The sequence below is a fragment of the Gossypium arboreum genome, chromosome 12, assembly GCF_025698485.1.
Source record: "Gossypium arboreum isolate Shixiya-1 chromosome 12, ASM2569848v2, whole genome shotgun sequence".
NCBI lineage: Eukaryota > Viridiplantae > Streptophyta > Magnoliopsida > Malvales > Malvaceae > Gossypium > Gossypium arboreum.
In genome coordinates this window covers 112,106,007-112,129,679 of record NC_069081.1, presented here as the reverse complement: position 1 = coordinate 112,129,679, position 23,673 = coordinate 112,106,007, and the positions used below count along the sequence as shown (strand labels likewise).

General features: G+C 31.8%; 1 protein-coding gene across 1 annotated transcript; it reads left to right on the top strand.

The window, feature by feature from the left end:
• The first annotated feature begins 3,739 nt into the window (after positions 1-3,739).
• LOC108478498 (ethylene-responsive transcription factor 2-like) lies at positions 3,740-4,934 on the top strand. Its single transcript, XM_017780957.2, has one exon. It carries the CDS (start codon positions 3,979-3,981, stop codon positions 4,681-4,683), a length of 705 nt encoding a protein of 234 aa, XP_017636446.1. The 5' UTR covers positions 3,740-3,978; the 3' UTR covers positions 4,684-4,934.
• Positions 4,935-23,673: the final 18,739 nt, after the last annotated feature.

The following is a 23,673-nucleotide window of genomic DNA, read 5'->3' as shown; positions in this document are numbered from 1 at the left end:
CACCTAGAATCAAGACTTCGTCAAGTCTGGATGTTACAATGATATAATGTATAAATGTTAGATATTGATGGATTGAATGAAATAATTGAATAGATCAAGAATTAGATCAAATCGGAGATAATTTAAGAAAATCTAAAATTGTTGATTAGTCCCTAGAGGTTCAACTTGTTTACTGTTTGGACTAGTTAAGTTCATATGGTATAAATGTGTTTAAGTTGTTTTGTATTTGATTTGTGTATGCATGTTTGCTTGTGGGTTGATTTGTGTATGTATAAAAGATGAGAGTTGGACTAAATAGTAAAGAAATATTTTTATGTGTTAAAGATGCTTGGGTGAACTCAGTAAATATTAGGATACGATTGGCAAGCCAATAGGGTCTTGTGCACACTCGTACTAGATTGATTATGGATATTATCAAGATCCTGCATTTACTACGGATACTCAAATACACGTGACACATGGTTAGCTTGGGTGAGTAGCTTGATGTCGTCTTAAAGGTTTAGCCCGGACGGGTAGCCTGACATGAATATACTTAGCTTGGACGAGCAACTGGTGTGATGTAGATACCTGTCTATCCAAGTCTGTTTATTAGGGTTCATTGGGCAATACTTCTTATATGAAATGAGAAATTGAATTGTGATAAAAAGAACTTGATGTTCAAATAGAAAGATGTTGAATTGAGCATGAACCATGTGTTTGAATGAGTATGAGATTGAAATCGTTACTTAATATGTCATGAACTAGCATTTGATCACTTATAGCATCATATGGTTTGATTTTGGTATAAGACTCACATTGTTGATGTTATGTTATGTTTAGCCAAAATATATCAACATTGTGGTAGCTTAATGTATTTAATTGAAATATAAGGTAAGTTATTGTTTAATGCCTGTGAACGTACTAAGCATTTTATATTCTTACCCCGTTTGTTTTCCTTTTTTCCTTGTAGATTGTCATTTTACGAAATGAGTCAAGCCGGATCGTTGAAGCTTACACTATCCTATCATTGAATCAGTAGGTGTTTGATCATTTTGAACTTAGGGTTATGACATGTATATAGGTTTCTTGGTACATACCTTAAGGTATAAAAGTATTGATGAATTGAACATGGAAATGAATTTGGCTTATGATGTTTTTGAATGTTGTTCATGACTATTGATTTGATTAATGCATAAAATGGTAATGTTTGAAGTTTTGAAGAGGTGATTTATGTAACTATTTAAAGTTGATGTATGAATTTGTATAGTATGTGTAGTGATTTTGCTTAAGGTATATGTTGATAAATGATTATTTTGGTTCATGCTTAATGTCATAAAAGTGTAAATGAATAAATTATGTGTGTATTAAAAGTGAAATGGTATATTTTGATAAATTTGGTATAGGTAAGGTTAAGCATTTGAATGAAGTTGGTTGGTATGCTCAAATGGTATTGAAATGCTTAAGTTTAATTGGTGAAAGTGAATTGAATATCTTGTTAAGAAGTTGAATTGAATGTTTAAACTTGATTGTTATGGTTTTAGGCATGTTTTGGACTAACTGAATTTGGTATTTGGTACAAATTTTGTAGGTTTGGGTTGGAAAGTATGAAATAGTTATCAAATGGTTCATTTTTACCAAAAACAGAGTCCTTGTCTTAACGAACATCTTTCCTCGTTGCAACGTCAGTAGACAGTAAATGACGTCGTGGCATCCTGTAGTTGATTTTTGTTACTGAAACCAATGCCAGTTAAAGCTGATGTGAGAAGCATTAAATGTAAAAAGTTGATAAATTGTCTTTTAAAATTAAACTTTTCAAACCGTAAAATTCTCCTTACATGTTGCTGGCACCTTCATAACCTTGTCCATGAATTCTTGATGTGCTTAATCCAAATTTAGCCAATAAAGCATCAATTGTTGCTTTAAGTGAGAATGCAGTAGTATCATCAACATGGACAATTCCCAAAAATCTTTCCAAAACATGTCCCTTCTTGTTGACATGTCATGGCATAATTCTCATTTGTTCTTTATTTGATACATTACGTGACTCATCTACCAACAAAGCAAACAAGTCATCTTGAAGATCTTCAATCATGGTATTTGTGGCCTCTATTACAACAGCTCGTGCAATGTCTTTTTAAATATCAGGAGAAGTTAAACATTTGTTTTCTATAGCATTTTCTAAAGTAACTTTTTTCACCAAATCATTATGATCATCAATTAACTTAAGAAGTTCAAGAAAGTTACATTGATTGATTGAATCAATGGACTTATCATGTCCCCAAAATGTTAGACATTGTTTCAAAAGAAACCAAGCACAATCAACATAAGCAATTAATCTTGTTCGATAAATAGCACGAGCTTCATTATGAAAACCATTTGGACCTACAACATGCATGCCTAATCTGTTTTTTTATTCCAATTGTTGAATCCATAAGTCTCAAGCATGCTACTACCTTTCTTATTTTGATTAGAACTAAAAAGATAGCAACATAAACAAGATACAACATCTTCTTTAATATTGTATTCTAGTCAATTTCCGTAGTCTTTATACCAATAAGTTGGTGATCTCCGCTCTACTCTCGCAACTTTCTTCGGAGAAAGTTGTGATTGCGAGGTTGACAAGGTTCTTTTTGAAAATATGCCTTTTTTTATATTATCTCTATCATTTGGAGGATAATATGTAATCTTAGTTCTTAATCCTGGGTCTACTGAAAGGTTTTCAAGGCTAAACTCAAATTGACTCTTTTGATCCTTTTCGAATTGGTTTGTATCTCACTTTAGTTATTCAGTCATTTTTCTTGTTGTTCTACCTCTACTCCACTAATAGACTTTCTTTTAAAATATTTTTCCATTCTTGTTAAACATTTAAAACAAATAAATCTAAGCCTTAAACACAAAAGTTTTCATGAAGCCAACATACAACTAGTACTTTTCTTTCACAAAAATAAAAATCACATTAGTGTTTTTTAGTGTCATGAAAATGTAATATGTCAATTTTAAATACAAAATTTACAATAATCACACTAGCAACAATAATTTCTATATAATAATGCTACATCTCTAATTAATATTCAAGAAGCTTAGGATTATGTAAAAACAATCAATCCTAATTTCTTGAAGGATTTGTATTAATTAAGCTCTAAGAACAATTACCCAATCAAGATGTTAGTAATCTCATACAAAATCAAAATCCCAAAACAACTCAATAAATAAATATTGCATAAAGATCCACAAGAAAAGTCGCAATCCTAAATTTCTAGAGATTAATCAATAAAAATTGACAAGAACATAAAATTGTTACCAAATTAGGGAGGCAACTTGAAAGTATGAAAAGGTCAACCACCTTTCTTTAGAAAAAATCTAAAAAGTAAGATCAATTTGAGAAAAAAGTGATGATGAGTGTTAAAAGAAAGTGGGTGAAAGAGATTCATTTATTTTTATATAAAATTATGCTTTTTAAAAATTTTGGTGAGTCAAATATTTGATGTGTTAATTTTCAATTCTTTTTGTGGGTTAATTGTATAAAATAAAATATTACATTTAAATTTAATTATTAATTGATTTAAAATAGAAAAGTATCATTATGATTTAATATTTTATAAAGTGAAATAAAATAAAATTCTTTAATTAATGGTGTCGTATTTAGGCATTAATTAATTAGAAGATGAGATAAGATTGTGACTTTTAAACATCATTCTCTCCCTAGTCCCTATGCATTCTAAAATATAAATTGAATAAAGTTTTTACAAATGACGGTGTCGTCTTTCATTAATTAGAAGATGAGATAAGATTCTGACTTTAAACATCACTTTCTCTCTTTTTTTCATTAATATTCATTAATTAGAAGATTTTAATTCTTCACTTTCTCTCGTTTTTTCCCTCTAACCCTTCTATATATATACCCCTGTTGTATATGTTTTTCTGAGTTTTTTATTTTATTTTTTGGGGGGTGGTTTTGTATAGCTTTGATGTTGATATTGATCAAAAGCTGGTATAGCAATGAAGGTGCTTAGTACGTGTGAGCTTATCTTTTCTTGTAATCATGAAAATCCTGGAACAATTTCGAGTGCCTTTACTTGTCTTAAATCTTGCCTCACCGAACACTGGGGTGATTTGCCTTTGAAAGTTGATGACTCCCAAGACATGATCATCTACGACTCCCTTAACCAAGCTCTTAACTATGGTTGGTCTCCAGTTCCACCCCATTATTCAACGGTGACAACTGCTGTTAAATCCGAGCCCCAGATTATGATGATGACGCCGTTTATGGAACCAAACCCATCGGAGCTGACAACCCAACCTATTGATGCTGCTGCTGCACGAAATTGTTTCTATTTGGAAAAACAAGAAAACAAATGGTTTAGAAATTATGAGAATGAAAAAGTGGAAAAAGGGAGACACTACAGGGGGGTTAGGAAAAGGCCGTGGGGGAAATTCGCGGCGGAGATTCGAGACCCGGCAAGGAATGGGGCACGAGTTTGGCTTGGCACCTACGAGACAGCTATGGAGGCTGCTTTGGCATATGATCGAGCAGCATATAAAATGCGTGGTTACCGGGCTTTGCTTAATTTCCCACAATTGATTGGCAACAATGAGCCTGAACCTGTCAGAACCACCCCCAAGCGTGGTCGGGAAGATGATGAGTCAGCTTGGTACAATAGTTCTTCTCCTAAGCGAAAAAGATCAAGCTTGGAATCTATCTAACCAAGCCGCAAGGGGGAGGGAACTTGAACCTTTTAGCCTTAGCTTACACTTTTGTTTTGTTTGTTGGGGGTTTGGACTCTGGGCCCCCAAATTAAGAGGGTTGTTACGTAACCACGGACCACTTGGGCGGTCGAGGGTGTAATAATCTTTGAGAAAGGTTGCATTACCAACTCTCCTATTACAAGGTTTTCTAATCTTTTTGAAAGTGTGTATTATCTTTTAAATAAATTTATGATGGAACTTGTATTAAATCACAATTTAAAACATAGGAGTTTGTTTCCATTGAGCCCCTACCAATAAGAAAACTATATATTTTCTATTCATAAGATGTTTAGTATAAATTATTAAAAAATTGGTTAAGATTTCACCATGCAAATTTCCCTACCTCCTCCAAAATTATCACTATCTTTTATTTTAAGAATTTAGGTCAATTTCCCTACTTCCTTTATTTCCCGGTTCAACTTTTAAATAGTGTATTATCTTTGAAAGTGTGTAAATGTAATACCCCATACCCGTACCTGAGACCGGGATAGGATACGAGGCATTACCGAAATTTTCAGAATAATTTCAATTAATTTATATTATTTAGTATTCATTTTCATGTTTCATGTAACATCCTTTTCATATATTCAATTCAAAATATCATATAAATACGATACAATACTTAAATTTTCATATTTACATGCTCATTCAGGATATCCGAACCTACCTGACTAAATTGCAGAAATACCAAGATTTAGGGGCATATTGGTAATTTACTATTTTCCTAAATTTCACCCAATCTTAAATTGATAATTTCATTCAATTTATTAATTTAGATAATAAAACAATTTATTCCCTTCAATTTGGTCATTTTTGACATTTTTACAAATTGCCCCCTAAAATTTTACTTTTATTCAATTTAGTCCATGAGCTTAAAACATGCAAATTAGCCATGCTAACTGAATATTCATATATATATTTTTCCTCCTCCTCCTCTCCATTCCACATCCTTAATGTATATAACATTCTTGTAAGTACGATTTCACAATTTACTTATTAATGCTCACATCAATCTGTTCACACGAGTCATAGTCACTCAATTATTTATAATTCGAGCTACAGAGCTCAAAATTAAGATCCGTAAATTTTTCCTAAAACTAGACTCACATATCATTCCACCATAAAATTTTAAGAATTTTTGGTTTAGCCAATTAGTACAGTTTATTCATTTAAGTTTCCCCTATTTCACTATCCAACAATTCTGACCTCTCTTCACTAAAAATTAATTATATCACAGTACAAAACTGGGATAATGTTCCCATTGATTTCTATTGAAAATAGACTCATTAAGGATTCTAAGCATATAAATTTGAGACTCTAATTAATTTTATCCAATTTTTGGTGATTTTCCAAATTCAAAACAGGGGAACCCGAATTCATTCTAACATTGTCTCACAAAATTCATTATATCTCATAATTTACAAATCCATTGCTTACACCGTTTCTTCTATGAAAAACTAGACTCAATAAGCTTTAATTTAATATTTTATTCATCTTCTAATTCGATTTATAAAATTTATGGTGATTTTTCAAAGTTAGTCTACTTCTGCTGTCCAATATTGTTTTAGTTCAAGATGTTTATTACCATTTTTCCTCTAAATTTCAAAGGTCATACAATTCAGTCCTTACTCAATTAGCCCATCTATTAAGCTAATTTTTCTCAATTAACATTTTATTCCATCATTCTAAACTATTACAAAATCTTTGAAAATCAGAATTTTAACACTAAACCTTAATTCACAACTCTTTCACAATTAGGTCCTAAAATCAATATCTATTGAAATTACTTGATAAAATCATCAAACAACAAAATCAAAGCTTCAAATTCATTTTATTTCATCATAAACAGCTAACACTTGTCAATGATAGCTTTTAATTTTGTTCATAAAATCAAAAACTAATGAATTAAACACTTGGACCTAATTGTAAAAGTCACAAAAACATAAAAATCTCAAAGAAAAGGGTAAGAATTGAACTCACATATGTCAAAGTATGAAAAACCAGCAGCTTTCAGACCTCCCATGGCGTTTTTACTGAAAAAAAATGATGATATCTCTAGATTTTTCAAATTTGTCTTGTTTTATATGTTTAATTTGTAAAATTTCCCATTTTGCCCTTGTTTCTCCTTGTCTTTTTTGCTGATTTTCTTGCCCAACCGTCCAGCCCATACAATTTGGGTCCAATTTCCTTTTAAATCCCTCCTTTTTAATCACTTAAACTATTTAATCACAATTTAATAAATTTCGCACTATTTTCAATTTAGTCCTTTTTAATTAATTGACTAACCAAACGTTAAAATTTTCTAACGAAACTTTAATACTAACTTAATAACACTCCATCAATATTTATAAAAATATTTATGGCTCGGTTTATAAATTTGAGGTCTCGATACCTCGTTTTCAACCAAATTTACCTGATTAATTCTTTTAAAATCGCAAAATTCACTAATTAAAAATAATTCTTTTAAGTTCGTGCTTGGCCTATAATTATTATTTGTTAAAATTTTTAAACTTACTCGTCGGATTTAGTGATCTCGAATCATTATTTCCAACACCACTGAAAAATTTAGCTGTTACAGTAAATGGACCGGAAAACGAAGGCTTTATTTTTCTAAAAAAAATATAGATTCCATACTATTTAAAAATACCACAATATTAAAATATATTATTTTATATTAATATTTACATATTTTAATAATTAAATTTAAATGAACATATTTTAAAATTATTTAATTTAAACTTGAACAAGTCAATGTTGCAGTAGGCCAAGATAGGTTTGGACAACACTATTGCATTATAAGGAGGAAAATGAAAATCATATTATAAGCAGGGGCGTAGCCAGGGGCTAGCATGGGCCTGCCCCCCTAAAATGGAAAATTTCATTTTAGGCCCTTAAAACTTTTTAAAAATTTTAAATTAGTAAAGGTAAAATTATACTTTGGCTCCCCTAAAATTATAAAAATTTAATTTAATCCTTTACAAATTATAACAATATAAACTATAAAAAATTAAAATTTCATCCGGCCCCCCTTAAAAAAATTTTCTGGCTTCGCCCCTGATTATAAGTGTGTAATGCGTGAATTTGAAATTCATTTGTATAATAAATTGCGAGAAGAGAATTTATACATTATCTCTTATTTAATTAATATTTAATATGATTTTATTAATGGAATAATATTTGATATGTTATCAATGGAGTTTTAGATTTTACAAGTAGGGTTAGAGTTGACAAATGTTCTATAGGGTTATAGTATTTTAAGATTATTTATGGAATAAAAAATATACTATCAATTCATCAGATACTAACTTATTTTAGCATTTATGAAAATTAATTTTTTTGAGATCCGTAACTTTCATTTCCATTAACACCTATATTTAACTAACGCAATAACTAAATTGAATAACTAACTAATTAACCAACTAAGAGACCCTACACATTTTATATAAATGTTGGGACTCCTACTTGAGACATCAAAGATTCCAAACTTCAATTTCATGAATTCCACTGACTCAAGACCTCGTTAACAATGGTAATGCATAATAAACACATTACTTTAGAAAAATTAATCTAAAGATTTTGTGAACGAATGTCTTTCTTCTAATGAAAATGAAGGAATGTCCTTAGGTAAGGTATTCTTTTAACATTGGTAAATATTCTATATACAGATACTTGAGGTGTTGAAGTGGCTTTATTCCTCCATAGCCTAACGCAATATGGTTGGTGGATGTGGTTGTTCTAAGGATCGCCTTGGGAGTGATGGCTGGGCTAGTCTTAAAGTTGAAATTTTCGTAAGGAAACCTATGTGGAGAGTGGATACCTACTAACGATGAAATAGAGAAGAGAGGCGTCGTCTCCATGTAATCTGCTAACTGCACATTTGCCACTCGAATGACTTTTTGTATGTTATGCCTCCTAATGTTCGATTGTTTTCGAGTGGCACAAGGATGGGGGTAGTTCAGAGTTCAATTCGGATCCGGTTCATGCGTGTGTTTGCTTGTTTTGTTCCTGCTTGTTTCATGTTTGCCTGTGCTTGGCTGAATAATATTTTTGTGTTGGTACCTTTCCACATATATGGAGAGATGTCAAAAAAAATCAAAACCCACCTTTCTTTAAGAAATTATTATTATTATTATTATTTATAATTCATTATATATATTTTAATAAAAATTAAGTTGAGAGAATGAACTTTTGCATTGGGCTCAAAACAACAGTATAGTATAAATCAATAGATTCCTCTTGTGTGTAATATATCGCAATATCCTAACCTTTTTGCTTCCAGACTTCTTTTTTTACTAAATATTTTAGAGAGTCCAAGCTAAATATATTTTCCCCGATTGTATCTATGTTAATCTAGTCAGAGTTGTTGATCCATTTTAAACTATTTTTAGCTAACTCAATTCCTTTTACTTTTTTCTTCCTTTTTTAGCTACTAAAAGTCTTGTAATTATCAAGGCTCACTTTCACTCTAAACTCATCTTAAAAGTGACGTTCTTCTCTTCTTACTTGTCCTCTCCATTCTTTTGAGATTGCTGAATATTTTCTATTTTGATCTTTTGTTAATTCTTGTTCCCGTTTTACAACAGAATAGATTGTTAAATCTTGGGGATATGCTATACGGTGAAACATCCTTGGGGTACGTTTGGTTCACTGTAATGGAATAAGGCTGTAATTGAATAGAGTTGTAATGGAATAGAACTGTAATGATATTCTTTTGTTTGGTTGAATGGAACAATGTTGTAATAGCATAAGGAAAAAATACTAAAATGACCGAATACCCTTAGCAAAACTTTTTTAAATATAGATGATTATTGTTATTGTTATTAAATTTTAATAAGATTATTATTGAAAATAATTTAATAAAAATAATAAATAGTTTAACTATATTTTAACATAATTATTATTAAATATAATTTAATAACATTCTTAATATAATTATTATTATATGTATTAAAAATCAAAATATATAATACTATAAAAAATATATAATCTACTTTATTATTTTTAAACTGTACTATATATTTAATGTGCTAAAATATCATTAGTGAAACAAATAAATTAATTATTCTACTGTTGAAACCACCCTTTTTATTTAAAATTTTATGTTTTGAATAAAAAAAATGGGGGATCGACTTTTTGAAAATGAAATATGGAGTCGCCATCGATCCTTTTGTTTTGGTGTGATCGGATCACCTAAGAATTTGATTATTTTAATAAAACACTTTTGGTTTACTAAAACAACAATTCTGGTCTACGAAAATATGAGAAAACGGGCTCGGGAGTCGGTTACGTATGAGGAAGGATTAGCACCCTCACTACGCCCAAAATTGGTACCGAATCGATTAAAAATTGTCCTCATGTCTAAAATTAAAAATGTTTTTGAAATGTGGTTCTTTTTGAGTAATACGAGTGAGTTGCCAAAAATCTTCTTGTTTCGACTTTCAAAAGTTTATAATTCGAAAATTACAAAAGGGATGCCCAACTATTTGGTCCCACGAAAAATCGAAACCTAGCACAATAGGGCACGATTCCTCGAATTTCCAAACATTGAACATTGCCTCACCTTAGAAAATACGAGTGAAATTCCGAAGGGATCTTCGATTGTCTTGAACAAATGAAAAAGCGCAACCCAGCACGATAGGGTACGATTCTCAAATTGTCAAACATCGAACATCGCCTTCGTTTTGAAAGGTTTTTAATAAACATGAGTAAAAACCTAAAGGAATATTCGATTGTTTTGAACAAACGAGAAATCACAACCCAGCACGATAGGGCATGATTCCCGAATTGTCAAACCCCGAGTATTGCCTTCATTTTAAAGGATTTTTAAAGGATATGAGTGAAATTTTGAAGGGATATTTGATTTTTTTAAGCAGACGAGAAATTGCAACCCAGCACGTTAGGGTACGATTCCGTGAATTCCCAAATATCGCATATCGCCTTCGTTTAAGGGATTTTTTAATAGCCGTGGGTGAAATTCTAAAGGGACCTTCGATTATTTTGAGCAAACGAGGAATTGCAACCTAACACGTTAGGGCACGATTCCACGAATTACCAAGTATCGAATATCGCCTTCGTTTTAAAGGAAATTGTGAAACTAGCTTAAAACACATTAATTTTACTTGAAATAAAGCAAAAAACTTAGTTTCAAAAAAATGGAAGTTATAAAGCAACATTTCATAAATCAAAAGGAAAACAATGATCACGAAATGACATATACACATAAAATACAACATTTGGTAAATGAAGATAACATAATCTTATTTAGCCCATCAAATCAAACAAACAACTAATTTAAAATAACAAAATTTACAAGCATGGGTGAACAACAAATGATATAATAATACGTAAGAAGGCGAATTAATAATGTGCAACCAATATACATGAAATAACATAAAACAATTACCACATAATGTATCAAACAAGATAAAACCAATATGATACAAAACAATTACAAAGGTGATGAACCGATGAACGGATATTACATGCTCAAATTTGAAATAATTTACATGGAAAAATACTATATAAATAATTATTAAAATGATTTTGAATCGCATAGCATGCAAAATAATACATCTATTTTAAATCGACCATATACATACAAAATGAAAGAAAACTTAAATAATATACAAAACATGAAAGGTTCTTAAATAACAAAAGAATATATAATAAAATATGTTCCTATGTAATGAACTATATACATAATAGATTTTTTTATATATACATGTGCGTATATATATATTGTAATAATCCATTTTGCCCAGCCCATCTCAAGATTTAAAATAATAAACCCCCAAAAAAATAAAAATAAAACAAAGTCTAAGTCCAGTACAAAATTACAAACATATAATTTGGCCCAATTGAAATGGCCCATTACTTGAAAGGATTTAAGGTCCATCTATAAGCTTGACTCATATGGAAATATAATCTTTAAGGATATGCAATCTTAGATATGATACAATCTTAGATATGATATGCAATCTTAGATATGATATCCAATCTTAGATATGATATGCAATCTTAAAGGTATGATCTTGTAATCTTGGAGATTTAATTTGTAGATATCCTTTAATCTTAACCGTTGATGTAATTGATCTGTACCGTTGGATTTGGGGAGGCTCAACTATAAATAGAGGCCTCTCCCTTCATTGTAAATGACTTGAGTTTTGGGAAGCAATAAGAATTCTTAAAAGCATTCACTCAAATTTATCTCATTCTTGCGTTCTTACTCTTTGTGGTTTGTTCTTATTTTATTCTTCGTCTATATTAGTTTTTCAACCTTTTTTTATTTTAATTTCTTCATTTTTCAAATATGTATATTTATCCATATCTTCTATACATTTGATTATGTATTTTATATATTATAATATTTAACCTTTTATATAGTTTATTTTCAAATATATATTTTCTATGCATATATATATTATATTATCATTTCATGTATTTTGAACTATTGCATTATATTTTTATAATTTGTAAATGTTCTATTTATTCATTTTTTTGTGTATGTCATTTATCTTATTCGTGCATAGTTTCATTTTTTTTATATGCTATGTTTAATTATTTCTTTTATGTGCTATTTTATGATATATATTGTTGTATAATTTTGCATGTATTATGTTTTTCTTTTAGTTTACTCATGTTTTTATTTGTTTATGATCTTATATTTACCCTAATATGATTTTTTTCATTAAACGTATGTTCATGTTATTTAGTTTTGTCATAATGATATTATTTATGTTTGTAATGGAAATGTTAGAATATTTTGTACATCTATGCTTTATGACGCATTAATATGTCATCCTAAAACGTTATTTAAAAATAATATTCCAAGGTTTTTAAAAAAATTAAAAGGCAATGCTTGATGTTTGGAAACTTCGAGAAAGGTAGTGCCCTAACTTACTGGGTTGCGACTTTTCTCGTTGAATTCGAATAGTCAAGCACCCTTCTAAGTGATTTTGAGTTTTCAAAACTTAAACAATTATTTCGAGATTTCAAAACATAGTGTCCTAACTTACTGGATATGGCATTTTGGTGTTTCGAGATAGAAATTTTCGAAAGACGAGCTTAGTTTCAAAGGTTTTAAAATGTTGCGTCCTAACTTACTGGATGTGATGTTTTGACTCGTTTGAAATAAGTGAGCCTTAGTTTTCAAAATTGAGACATTCTAATTAAAAGAGGTTTGCATCTTAAAACTTTCAAATTTCCGACATTAAAGACACTTGATAATCAATTAGGTACCAATTTTTGGGCGTTACGAGGTGCTAACCCTTCCTCGCATGTGAATCGACTCCGAATCTATTTTCTCGACTTTCAGAGACCAAAATTAATGTTTTAAAATAAAACATTTTATAAGGTGATCCAATCACACCTAAAAAGATTGGTGCCGACGTCCGTTTTCGTTTTTCTTAAAGTCGATTCCCATTTTCCAAAACTTGATTTAAAAATGGTTTCGACAGCTTGGCGACTCCGCTGGGGACTAATAAGAGAGTCAAGCTGTGTAATTGATTATCTCTTGTCTTAATGTTGGAAATTAAAAACTTTAAAATTTAATCCTCTTTGCATTACATGTGCTTGTATTATTGCATGTGTTGCTATATTCTGATACGCATTGCATTTGCATGACCGTTGTGGTCACACCCTTAAGTGGGAGTGAGAAGCTACGCTTTCGTGAGGTTTTCGCCTCCGTGCAGGATAGTGGATCACTTTTGGGATACATCCGTACCTATGGTTTCGTGAGATTTTCATCTCCGTGTAGCCATAGGGAAATGTATTCCCCTGAACTGAACTAAATTCAAATGAGCCTATAATGGGTGAGGATTAAGGAATCTACTGGTTTGGGTACCTCAAACTTTAGAAACAAACCACATATAGAAAAACCGTAAAAGCTCAATATAGATAGAATTATACTTAGGTTATCTTTGTGTTTATTAATATCATATGATAATGATTGTTTTCTTTCTTTTGTGCATGTCATTTTGCATTTAAAAGGTATCGATTCACAGTCAGTTTTTAAGTTAGAAAGTTTTATTATGGAGAATAGACTTCTTGATAGAATGGAGGGCAATCCTAACGTCCATAAATGGTCAAAGGAAACGTTGAAGGATACACATCAGAATTATGGGGTTACACTCGCATCAGCGTGGCGCAAAATAATCTCCAGGAGTTAAAAGAAATATGGGATCAATGTTGTAATGAAGCCAAGTAGTTGTTCTACAATAACTAAGGGGACTTGCAGTATTTGCTTGACAGAAGGATAGATGAGCAATTCAAAGTGAGTGTGGGAGTATCGATGGACACTTTTACCATTATAGCATTTCTCTTTCATATGAAGACGGTTGCCATGTGAATGGTAAGGGTATTGGAAGGAAAGTGATTGATAGAGTGCATGAGACTTACAAAAATGAGTTGGATGGAAAGAATTTTGCCTATGATGGTAAAAAGCTCGTTTACTATAGGACCGCTACCGAACAACAAGCTTGAGTTTACTGTTGTACTTATCAGAAACAATGGAAATGCAAGCCCGATGGCTGGATAGCTCAAGTAAGCGTGAAAGAAAGCAATTAAAAAGATCAGATCATACAAAGACCTTTAGAGATTAGCTATGCTCTTGAGGTACCGAGGCGGGATGCTCTGCGTGGGTAGAAATCAAAGCTCTCAAGAAACATTGAGGATATAGGATATTATTTTAAGGTAGCACACTGCAGAATGGGATACTTACATGTTCGCTAATCTATCTCAAAATAATCAGAACAACTTCACAAGTATTAGAGGAGGTGCCCTTAGCTACACGGATTACCCCACAGGTGAGGTCGTAGCTCAAACTCAGGAGGCAGCTGATTATTTACAGACATTGGCGGCACAGGCTGACATATTGAGCACCAATATGAGCTACAATCTGATCGTAGCTAAGAGTTTGTTTTGTTGTTAAAACTTTAGGCATTAGGGCGAAAGCGTATTTGTAATCCATTTATATGTAAAGATATTCTTTTTCTAAATAAAGTTTTCTAAATGAGATTGAATCGAGATCAATACCTTTTACATTCATTTGCATCTTATAGCATTTCATTGCATCATTTGCATTCAAAATTATAAAAAGACCTTAATTAGTTAAAGTTATTAAAAAGAGAAAGAAAAAGAGAGAGAAAGAGAGAAGAGGGTCACGGCAGAGTGAAAAAGAAGTTAAATGGGAATTAACGACGTTCCCTTACATATCCCCGACTTTTGTGTCAGGAGAGATAGCTTTCTCGGAGAAGGGGGTGTTTAGAAATGAAAAATAATCCCATCAATGTCATACAAGAGGAACGGACTGAACAAAGAAACCTTGAGGGCATTCACTTATGAACCGGGAAGTTCTTTAAACAATTGGACTGCAGAAGAACTTCCTGTAATCTTTAGGAATTTTACGGAGTAATATTCAGAACACTCTTATTGCTTTAAAGCCTAGTAGTAATGAGATTTCTTTTGAGAAGTGGGCTCATATTCAGACATTTTTATTTTCAATAAAACATACTTTTATTATTTATCCGAGTAAAAAATCTTTCATTCTGATTCTTTTGACCTTTGACATTCTTTATAAATTTTCATTTCATGTAAATAGTCATTCTTGAATTCATTTATTCCTTGTATATTCTTTTGTGTGCCTATCATAGATCCTTAGATATCAATGACACGGGCAATGATACTACAGATTCAGAGTTTCTTTAAGTGCGATATGTGTTTAGAAGAATCTCAGTACTTTGAAGGTGACAGAAATTGTGACTTGTTTCTGAATTTGTTGAAAATGGTTTTTACCCGATGAAGTGGTGGTAGGAAATATAGCCTTAGAGGAAGGAAAGATTGCGAAATTGGAATTAGCTGAGGAGACAAAACAAGACCTTGTTGAGACTATTTTGGGAATTCAAAAATGTGGTCCAAAGACGCATGCTGGAGGATTTGCAATTGCCAGGATAAACATGAGGTTTTGGGGCATTGTTAGTCCACCATAGAAATCGCATCAGTTGTACAATGAATGCCAAATTTAAAGGAGTCAAGACTTATGGGGTATGTATGTTATAGGCCCGAGCCCGTCAAAAGTTTCAAGCTGACAATGACTCATCTTTGTGGATGTCAACTACTCCATTAAGAGGGGGAGATAGCTTTATATGCCAATATTACAAAGTCAAAAGTCATCTATTTCAAAAAAAAAAAAAAGAAGAAGATTATATATAACTGCACAATGCCAAAAGTTTGCAATCTTTTCAAAGATAATGTGCCATACCACAGTACAACAAAGGTTGCCAAAAGAAAAGAAAAATAAGAAAAAAACAAATTACAGAAGATGACCGAGACTGGTAAAAATTGGCATAAGAAACTACCGCCCACTCTCTATGCTTACGCTGGGGCAAACACCTTCAATTCCAATTGTTTTAAAGGTTCCAACCATCATCCTTAGAATGGGTGCATTGTTTGGCTTTCCTGAGCAGTCTGATGTGCCGTCAACAGCTGCGATGGTTAGCTCCAGACGGTGGCTATTGATTTCCAGCTATGGGGCATCAGGCCGTACACAGTCTCTGAAGCTTAAAATGATAGATTCTTTCTTCAAAACCAGTTTCTGACAAAGTGGATGACGGTATCATAGACTTCTATACAAGTTCAGAGAAGAGGAAACCTGATCAAATCATTATTTTTAGGGATGGGGTTAGTATTCAATCAAGTTTTGATCAAGTTATTGAGGCTTGCAAGTTCCTTGACGAGAAGTGGAACCCTAAAGATTGTGGTTATTGTTGTACGAAAAACCATCATACCAAGTTTTTTTTCAGCAGGGATCTCCTGACAATGTGCTACATGGTACTATCATTGACAACAAAGTATGCCATCCAAAGAACAATGATTTTTACCTTGGTACCCATGCTGGAATGATTGGAATCACGAGGCTGATCCACTATCATGTTCTCTTAGACCAGGCTGGGTTTTCGGCTGATGATCTGCAAGAGTTTGTTTATTCTCTATCCTATATGTATCAAAGGAGCACCACAGCCATATTTTTTGTGGCTCCTATTTGCTACGCTCATTTGGCAGCTTCACAGTTGGGGGTAATTTATGAAGATTAGGGATGCTTCAGAAACATCATCGAGTCATGGTGGGATGTATGCTCCGAGAGTAATCTCTGTACCTCAGCTTTCCAGGTTGAAGGATAAAGCCAGCAACTTCATTGTTGTCTGCTGAAAATCATTGAACCATCTTTTTGTAGGGTTTGACAAACAACAGCCAGGACTGCTGTTGGGGCAATCCCTTTCTCATGGGTTTATGAATCAAGATTTTTCCTCCAAGTTTTGATGGAGTCAAGAATTGAACACCTCTAGTAAACTTAACTTGAAAGTATTCTTCCTAAGCAAATGTACCAAGAATGGATGACACAGACTTATGACAAAGAAGGTTCGTCCAAAAGAATTTCATAAAGGAAACCTTGTACTAAAAGAGATCCTTCCCATGCAAAAGGATGCTGAATTAGGAAGGGCCATATGTTGCGAAGAGGGCTTTCTCTAGAGGTCCACTGATTTTGACAAGAAATGGATAGGAAGAATTTATCTGATCCAGTGAATTCGGACTCGGTCAAGGAGTATTTTGTCTGAAGGAGAAGGGAAGCCAAGGTGAAAACCCGCAAAGGGCACTTTGGGACTTCTATTTCAAAAAAAAAAAAGAAAAAGAAAAAAATAATAAAAAGAAAAAAAAAGAAAAAATGGAGAGGCCAAGGTGAAAACCCGCAAAGGGCGCTTTGAGACCAAAGGGGTTTTGAGTTGAAAACCCGAAAGGGCAGCTCAAATTTTGAAAGGCGTGCAGTGATCTTGCTATACTAGATTCGACAAGAAGTGAAATATGTTACATACCGGGGCATCAACAAACTACTTTGGATCTTTTAAACACATGTTAAACTCAAAACAGTCTTCACGAAGTTCGCATACGGAAGCCTAAGCTGTGATATCTGGGGCATCTGATTTTTTTTGTCCTGTTTACTATCTTTGGATTCTCTTTCTTCTTAAAGATAGATTAACGTCCTTTGTTTTTTGATAAATCATTCAAATTATCTTCAAGATCAATTTATTCATCCTCCATTATTCATAAAGTATGTTGCATAGAAACAATGACTGATGAACTAAATATCTTTACAAATGAAGTTTTGCATATTACTCTGGAAATTTCTAGATAATACAAGAAACTGAAACAGGACAATTGTTTAAGGAATTCCCATATGTGAGGGTCGGATGTACTCGGGGAAACTGAAATTTCTTCTTCAGTCTAAATGATGATTGAACAAATCAAACAATTCGATCCTGAGAGAGGATCATCTTACAAACATTTTTAGCAGGTCATAGCATTTGAAGAATGGTACAAACCCACAAGCTGAGTAGGAATGAGACTTCGAGAGAAGTAAAGAAAACTTCGATGAGGGAATAAGTGATGACATCCGAAATAGGGGTCATATTCATAACATTTTGCATTATAACATGTCTAATTAGGAGAATTTGACTCACTTCGATCATAGCATCCTAATTATTAGGCATGAACTCATACGCATTCTACAGGTTATGTCTTTTATGGGACAATGTATATCAGAGAAACAAGATTTGGCATCCCTGTGTTTATAGGGAACAGATCGAAGATAGCAGATCTGACACTCCTGTGCCTACAGTGAAGCAGATTGAAGATTTCAGCATGGCATCCATGTGTTTATAGGGAACAAGTTGAAGATAGCAGATTTGGCATCCCTGTATTTATAGGGAACAGATTGAAGATAGCAGATTTGACACTCTGTGCTTACAGCGAAGCAGATCGAAGATTTCAACATGGCATCCCTGTGTTTATAGGGAACAAGTTGAAGATAGCAGATTTGGCATCCCTGTATTTATAGGGAACAAATCGAAGATAACAGATCTAACACTCCGTGATTACAAATGAAGCGATCAAGATTTCAAAGATGGCATCCCTGTGTTTATAAGGAACAAGTTGAAGATAGCAGATTTGGCATCCCTGTGTTTATAGGGAACAAATCGAAGATAGCAGATCTGACATTCCTGTGATTACAGCAAAGCAAATCAAAGATTTCAACATGGCATCCCTGTGTTTATAGGGAACAAGTTGAAGATAGCAGATTTGGCATCCTTGTGTTTATAGGGAACAAATCGAAGATAGCAGATCTGACATTCCTATGCTTATAGCAAAGCAGATCGAAGATTTCAGCATGTCATCCCTGTGTTTATAGGGAACAAATCGAAGATATGGCATCCCTGTGTTTATAGGGAACAAATCAAAGATAACAGATCTGGCATCTCTATTTCGACGGAGAGCAGATACATAGCAGATCTAACCTTCAGATGATTTTATTAAAGCAGATCCAAGATGATTTGGCATCATTGTGTTTACAAGGAGCAAATCAAAGACACAGTAGATTTGGCTTTCACGTATTTACGCTGAAGCAGATCTAAGATGATTTGGCATCTCTGTTTTGCCAGAAAACAAATTGAAGAAGCAGATTTGGCGTCTCTGTGTTCGACGGAGAGCAGATCGAAGATATCAACATGACAATCCTGAGTTTGCAATGAGCAGATTGAGGACCATGAAGTCTGAAGCTGATGAGACCGGGAAAAATGAGTCCTTTTATAGTCTTTGCTTTATTCTCGTTACACGACAATGAGCAAAGAGGGGCAGCTATAATAACCCATTTTTGCCCGGCCCATCTCAGTATTTAAAATAATAAACCCCTAAAAATAAAAATAAAACAAAGTCCAAGTCCAGTATAAAATTACAAACTTATAATTTGGCCCAATCGGAATGACCCATTACTTGAAAGGATTTAAGGTTCATCTATAAGCTTGACTCATATGGAAATATAATCTTTAAGGATATGCAATCTTAGATATGATATGCAATCTTAAATATGATACAATATTAGATATGATATGCAATCTTAGATACGATATGCAATCTTGAAGATATGATCTTGTAATCTTGGAGATTTAATTTGTAGATATCCTTTAATCTTAACCGTTGATGTAATTGATCTGTACCGTTGGATTTGGGGAGGCTCAACTATAAATAGAGGCCTCTCCCTTCATTGTAAATGACTTGAGTTTTGGGAAGCAATAAGAATTCTTAAAAGCATTCACTCAAATTTCTCTCATTCTTGCGTTCTTACTCTCTGTGGTTTGTTCTTATTTTATTCTTCATCTATATTAGTTTTTCAACCTTTTTTATTTTAATTTCTTCATTTTTCAAATATTTATATTTATTCATATATTTTATACATTTGATTATGTATTTTATATATTATAATATTTAACCTTTTATATAGTTTATTTTCAAATATATATTTTCTATGCATATATATATTATATTATCATTTCATGTATTTTGAACTATTGCATTATATTTTTATAATTTATAAATGTTCTATTTATTCATTTTTTGTGTATGTCATTTATCTTATTTGTGCATAGTTTCATTTTTTATATGCTATGTTTAATTATTTCTTTTATGTGCTATTTTATGATATATATTGTTGTATAATTTTTGCATGTATTATGTTTTTCTTTTAGTTTACTCATGTTTTATTTGTTTATTATCTTATATTTACCCTAGTATGATTTTTTTCATTAAACGTATGTTCATGTTATTTAGTTTTGTCATAATGATATTATTTATGTTTGTATGGAAATGTTAGAATAATTTGTACATCTATGCTTCATGACGCATTAATATGTCATCCTAAAACGTCATTTAAAAATAATATTCCAAGGTTTTTTTAAAAAAAATAAAAGGCAATGCTTGATGTTTGAAAACTTTAACTTACTGGGTTGCGACTTTTCTCGTTGAATTCGAATAGTCAAGCACCCTTCTAAGTGATTTTGAGTTTTCAAAACTTAAACAATTATTTCGAGATTTCAAAACATAATGTCCTAACTTACTGGATATGACGTTTTGTTGTTTCGAGATAGAAATTTTCGAAAGACGAGCTTAGTTTTGAAGGTTTTAAAATGTTGCGTCCTAACTTACTGCATGTGATGTTTTGACTCGTTTGAAATAAGTGAGCCTTAGTTTTCAAAATTGAGACATTCTAATTAAAAGAGGTTTGCATCTTAAAACTTTCAAATTTCCGACATTAAAGACACTTGATAATCAATTAGGTACCAATTTTTGGGCGTTACGAGGGTGCTAACCCTTCCTCGTACGTAACCGACTCCCGAATCCATTTTCTCGACTTTCGTAGACCAAAATTAATATTTTAAAACAAAACATTTTATAAGGTGATCCAATCACACCTAAAAAGATTGGTGCCGACTCCCGTTTTCGTTTTTCTTAAAGTAGATTCCCATTTTCCAAAACTCAATTTAAAAATGGTTTCGACATATATATATAAAATTGATTTAAAAGGAAATATATAATGAAATAGATTTAAAGGAAAACACATAAAACAATAGAAAGTCAACAATGCATGTAAAAACACGATGTTCAACCATTCAAAACGATAATATAAGAAACATTTACATATATATAAGTATGAAAACAAATTTATAACAAAACAATATAAACAATATACAAAACAACATGGAAACAATTTGAAAACTATTTAATATGAAAAATTACAAATGAGCAACATATGAAAGGGTTTGAAATGATTTGCATATATAAAAATAAAAATAATAAATAATATTAAAATAAACATTGTGAAAGAAGAGATTTGGAACAAATGGCATGCAAAAATATTTTAAAAAAACATATCTATTTAAAGGTGATGATATATATATATACAAGAATAAAAATCAATGTAAACAATATAATGAAGATATAATAAAAATAGAGAATAAACAATATGCATGATGAATATCAACTCAATGTATAATAAAACAATATATACATGGGAAATTAATATGAACAAATTTTAGAATGATAATAAGTAGATTTAAAATAAATGAAGGAAAAGAATTTTGAAACCAATACATGTATATAATTTTAACCTAAAAAATTTTAAAACTAGGCAACGATGAGGAAATTTGAAGTAAAGTATATAATGAAAATAAGTAATAATCCGTGGAAGAACTCTAAAATAAATATTGCATGAAAATAAATATGAAATACCGAATAATCTAAACAAAATGTATTGCCTTAAAAAGATAACACATAAAATAAAAGCTTAATAGAATTAATACATATATAAAAGTGACAGATGAGGATGTAAAAAATAAAGACCTCTAAAAGAGATAAATTGTGTATAAACAAATTTTATATATATATATATATATATAAAGAGAATGATTAATAAATCATAAAGCAAAAAGTATTTTAAAATAAGAAATCTATTAAAGTAACAAGTATATTAATATACATTCATATAGATTTAAAAAAAACAAATACATGTAAAATAACATAGGTATGATAATATGTATAGGATAAATTATAAATTAGTTACATTATATATTATATGCATAAATGATTTAAAATATACTTATATATATAAGGAGAACTACATGTATAAAATACATGGATTTAATAATATATATATATATATATATATATATATATATATATATATATATATATAGAAATACATAATATTGTCTAGGATATTAAAATAAGTCCACACACATTCAAACATTGAACATGTTATAAATAATAGGCTATACTAAGAAGACTAAATTAAAGTTTAATTAAAACAAGAGAGATAATTTGAAAATAAAGCAGTAACCATAAAGGACTGATATGCAACACGAGTAAATGCGTAGGGATTTAAGATGGAAATAATCCATCCCCCAAAACGCAGTGTTTAAGCGCGGATCAAATTGCAATAAGGTACAAATCACAAGTCCAAATCAAAAAGAAAAAAAAAGGAGCACGGCGCATAAGGCGCAATTGAAAGCTCGCGTGAATGTGGAGGACCTGGGGCGCAAATTCCCAGTTCTGCATGAGAAAGAGCGGATCCGGGTCGCTTTCCGGGTTGGCATACGGACCCTCAATGTCCCAAACGGTGTCGTTTCGCTGTTAATCAATAAAAAGAAAGAAAAAAACCTAAGACCTAAATGCTTCAACAGACTAAAGAAAGGATAGACGAAAGGGAGAAGAGGGGGAGAGGGGAACGACGCCCACAACGCCTCGGTCTTCGCCGATTTCAATGTTCATCGGTGCTCAGCGCCTTCGCCTCCGTCGTGGCACCAGTCTGAAACCCCTCGAAACGTAGGTAAGTTTTCTTCTCCTTTATTTTGCTAAAATTTTTATCTACCAAAGCAAAGAGAAAAAAAGAAAATAACAATAAAAAAACAAAAGGGAGAATCTCAACCGGAGAACCACCTTCAATCTTTTTGAGTATTGTTTCAAACTTTTCGTTTGTATTGATTTCTTTTTTTTGCGTAATCTCTGTGAACCCCTTACAATTGATAATCTTTGTGGCTTTATAGCCGAAAAAAGATAAAAAAAATACAACAAACTTTTATGCTATCTGTTTTTCTTTTTGTCGTGCTGCCTTTTTTGCATTTGTGCGCAGGTACTAATGTACGGAGCTTGGTGGTCGTATGATGCTACGCTGGCGGTGAGGACGAAGGGTTGCTTGGTGGCTACTGCAGCGCCTAGCAGAAACCCTAGGGTTCTGAGTTGGCTGAAGTTTGTTTTGAATTTTGGGCCATTTGGGCCGGGGTATTTGGGTTAGGTTATGGGCTTGTAACTGGGCTATTGGGTTGTATTGAAATTTGGGTTTGTAATGGACTGATGGACTTTTATTTGTTCTATTCTTGTGGTCTGGGCCCGGGCATAATTTGGGCCTTACATCTACAATAAAAACAAAATATTAGAAGTAATAAATAACTTAAGAATTATATTTCATATCCAAACATAATATTCATATATTAACAAAAAGTTACATGATTTCATTAGTTTATATGTCATAATCCATATGTTATAAAATTTTACAACCTCAAAAGTTTG

What these genes read in the sequence shown, in the direction of transcription:
- LOC108478498 (XM_017780957.2), top strand. Translation starts at nt 3,979, where the DNA reads ATGAAGGTGCTTAGTACGTGTGAGCTTATCTTTTCTTGTAATCATGAA.